General features: G+C 34.0%; 1 protein-coding gene across 1 annotated transcript; it reads right to left on the minus strand.

The window, feature by feature from the left end:
- Nucleotides 1-1,416: 1,416 nt before the first annotated feature.
- On the minus strand, nucleotides 1,417-2,238 carry LOC111997728 (VQ motif-containing protein 11). Its single transcript, XM_024029859.2, has one exon. The coding sequence runs from the start codon at nucleotides 2,077-2,079 to the stop codon at nucleotides 1,462-1,464; it is 618 nt and encodes a 205-aa protein (XP_023885627.1). The 5' UTR covers nucleotides 2,080-2,238; the 3' UTR covers nucleotides 1,417-1,461.
- Nucleotides 2,239-3,744: the final 1,506 nt, after the last annotated feature.

Below are 3,744 nucleotides of genomic sequence, written 5' to 3' on the forward strand. Positions count from 1 at the left end.
CCTAAAAACGAATCCTAGCCGTTTGTTTTGTCAGACTCAGACAACAGCACCGCTTGCTTACTTCCTCAGTCTGTCACTAAATCGAACGGCTCCTAGCTTTTAACTCTACAATTTAATGCTCACAAATATTGGAGAATCTCAATTTAATGAAATATATATCACGCGCCCTTTAACACGTGCAAACGCAATGGCTTGAAGAAGCAATCCAAGCCGTTCGATAATTAAGATCACAAACCCCCAACCAACGGTGCAGATCAGTACTCTACATCAACGCACAAAGTAGTCTAAATTGTGCCTATTACAAACTATTTTATAATATTTTTATAAAATATTAATGTGACTAATTTTTATAATTAATATTACTTTTTTATTTACCAATAATCACTCATCATATCAACAATTTTATAAAATTTTTTGTAAAATAATTTATATCTTTAGAATTATTCGAAAAGTATTTGAAAACCAAACAATGCACATTCATCACTCATCACCAATCCACGATTGAAAATAATTGCAGTACAATACACACTATGACACATGCATAAGAACAAAATAAAGTTGAGTCTCGCAATATTTTCTAAAAATGGATGAATAATGTATGCCGGCATATATTAATTGGATCTATATAATATTATTTTTTTAAAAAGATGATCTAGTAGGGGCCACAAAAATCAGCTTATTATCTATATTTTGCTGTAAATTTATTGTGAACTTATGTACAATCTCATTATTGTGAGAAATAATTTTTTTTTAAAAAGGTAATGCTAAATATAAATTATTTAAAAAAAATTACAAACTGTGATATTAGTTTGTAAAACTATTATAAAATAATTTATAATTATAACATTACTTTTTTTTTTTAATATCTCATATTCTTAATTGATTATCACATCTCTATTTTTTTTTTATTAAAAAGGAAATGAAAATCAGTATCTCAATTGATTACCACATCTGTTTTTTAGGAAATGATAATCACATCTCTTTTTTTTTAAGAAAATGATAATCACATCTTAATTGTTCCGAATGAGTCATTTAAAATTAAAATCGTCAGAATAAGTAATAACTATCAAATTATATAAAAATAATAATAATAAAATTGAGAAACCACGCGCAACAAAAGCGCGTGTGAAACAGTGCAAGCACCAACAAATTCTTGAATCACTCATGAACCCAACCCACCCGTTCACCAAATATTGTACTGCTGCTACAAATCAACCCTTATAATCAAAGGGAAAGCCGGTTGAACATGAGATCTCTGATTCAATCTTTGATTACACAAAAAAAAAAAAAAAATTAGTTTTGTGTTTTAATTTAATAATAAAAAATTATTACTAACACCGTCATAATTTGAAACCCTTAAAAAAAAAAAAATTAAAGTGAACATTTTAATTAAGATTAGAAAAATTAAATCCACAATAAAATAAAATAAAATCTATAAGCAATGATGATTATGTTACAAAATTAAGAAGGAGAAGAAGAAAGATTATGAATGTCGTCGTTGCTAATGGTATGTGTACTAGTCGGAGAATGGAGAGGAAACAAAGGCAGAAGCTCAGGAGGGTCCGAGCCACGTGGAGTAGTGAGTGGACTCGGATGCAAATAGAACCCTTTCTCAGCAATTGCTCTCTCTTCTTCTTCCTCCACAACTTCACGCGGCGTGCGTGGACTTCCACGCGCGTAGAGCTCCAGCTCCAATGGTGAGACTGGGGAGAAGATCATGGGCCTCATGTAAGGCCCAGACGGAGAAGATGAAGATGGGCCAAATGGGTTTAGGCCTGGGTTGAACTTGAGCTCGAGCTTTTTGGTGGCGAGTCTGCGCTCGTGGAGTTTGAAGGGGGGTTTTCTGGGACCCATTTCGGTGGCGGAGAGGTGGTGGGGTTTGTGGTTGAGAGGGAGCTTTTGGGCTGATGGGTCTTCCGGGGCTCCGGTTAGTTTCTGGACCACGGATCGGAAAGTTGATGGGTCGGCTTGGACGAAGGTGGTGTTGGCTGAGGTTGTGTCTGATGACATATAGCTTGGTGAGTTCATGTTGTTGTTGGTGCTGTTGTTGTTGTTGTTGGTGGTGGTGGTGGAAGCCATGAGTGAGAGAGAGAGAGAGAGAGATAATGTGTCTTTGTAAGTGAGGGAATGTGAAAGAAAGCGGGAATGAAGTCCTGAAAGGCGAGGATTTATATTCTACAAAGAAAGAGAGAGAGAGAAAGGGGTTTTGCTTTTTTACATTTTCAATTTGTTTTATGGGATAAATTTGTGTCTTTTTGCTTTCGTGTACTTTTCTCTTTTCTTTTTTTGTTTTTGTTTATTTGGGGGGGGGGGGTGTTCTATGCTTTATAGGTTACTGTGTGCGTGGTAGGAAATGTCAGGGAGTCGGGTGTGTGAAGTATATGCATGTAGTAAATAACTATTTGGAATTTTTTTTTTTTTTGGATATTTGGATTTGTTGTTGTTGTTTTTGTTTGGCAAAAGGAGTGACCAATGCTCTTTTTCAGTTTAGTGTCTATTTGGGTGTTTCTGTTTCATGGTTTTTCGGCAACTTATTTGCACTATCATACAAAAGTTATAATTTTTGGTAAATGTTAATGTTATTATTGACCTCACTCCTCAGATAAACTTTTTCTTTTTTTCTCAAATTAGAAGTTACTGCAAAATCATAATCTTAAACCCATGACACCAACTGTATAATATATAGTAAATTCGTATGTTTTTTCCATCAAAGTAGTAGTAAGATATATACTTGGACGAACCAATTTAAAAGTTCAAGAGTGTCATTAATGTCATAATAATAGCAATTCCACTAATATGAATAAGCAATTATGATACAAAAGAGAAATTAAAACCGAGAAAGATTTGCCCACATGCAAATGAAAGAAATATGAGAGGAACAAGTGGAAACTAGAAAATGCCAGAGTTGTTTGAATTTGAAAACAAAAAAAAATAAAAATATATAAAAACAAAAAACAAAAAAGAGAGAGAGTGAGGGCAATGAATTATGAAGAATGAGCTGGCATTGAATGATGAGAGTTGGGAGAGTCAGCGGGGTAATGAAACAAGAAACGAGGTGAAAGACTACACAGGCGGCAAAAGCAGCAAATTAAGGTCTGTTAAGTCAGAGTCTCAGAAGACCTTCCTTCCTAACTTTCTTTCCTTCTTTTTCTTATGTTTTTTGTTTGTGTGTCAATTTGGTGTGTGGGTGGTAAATTTCATTCTCTTTTTCCTCTCACTTTCCATGCTTTTTTCCTTTAAGTTTGCGTGAGGGTTTTGCACTTTGACGTTTTGGACAAAAAGATTTTTCTGCCTTATTTCAGGTCCACTTTGGCTTCGTTCGTTGTAGTTTCTTTGCTTTACTCTTCCTTTCTTTTTATTGCTTTGCTACCAAGGGTTGGTGTTTTTGTGAAAGTTTTTTGACATTTGTTACTTTCTTGCTTTCTTTACGAGTTTTCGTTCTACTTTCTGCCAGTTTTCCTTGCCACTTCTCTGGGTTTTTTTCTTTTTTTTCCCTTTATCTCAATTCTAGATGAAACTTAAAAGGAATGCTATTGGGTTACAATTCGGTCAGTTGTACAATTCAATTACGGTTTTAAACATGCCATTGGTACAAATTTTTTGTTGAAATCTGATCTCAGAAACTTTCAAATGAGTATGATGTCAGTGGATATCTTTCACAGACCGCGTACGTCTGGTTAGAATGAAAAAAAAGAAAATTATTTTAATATTCAGCTAATTTTCATATTGTCCATGACTTTCAAT

The sequence above is a fragment of the Quercus suber genome, unplaced genomic scaffold, assembly GCF_002906115.3.
Source record: "Quercus suber isolate HL8 unplaced genomic scaffold, Cork oak 2.0 scaffold_341, whole genome shotgun sequence".
Lineage (NCBI taxonomy): Eukaryota > Viridiplantae > Streptophyta > Magnoliopsida > Fagales > Fagaceae > Quercus > Quercus suber.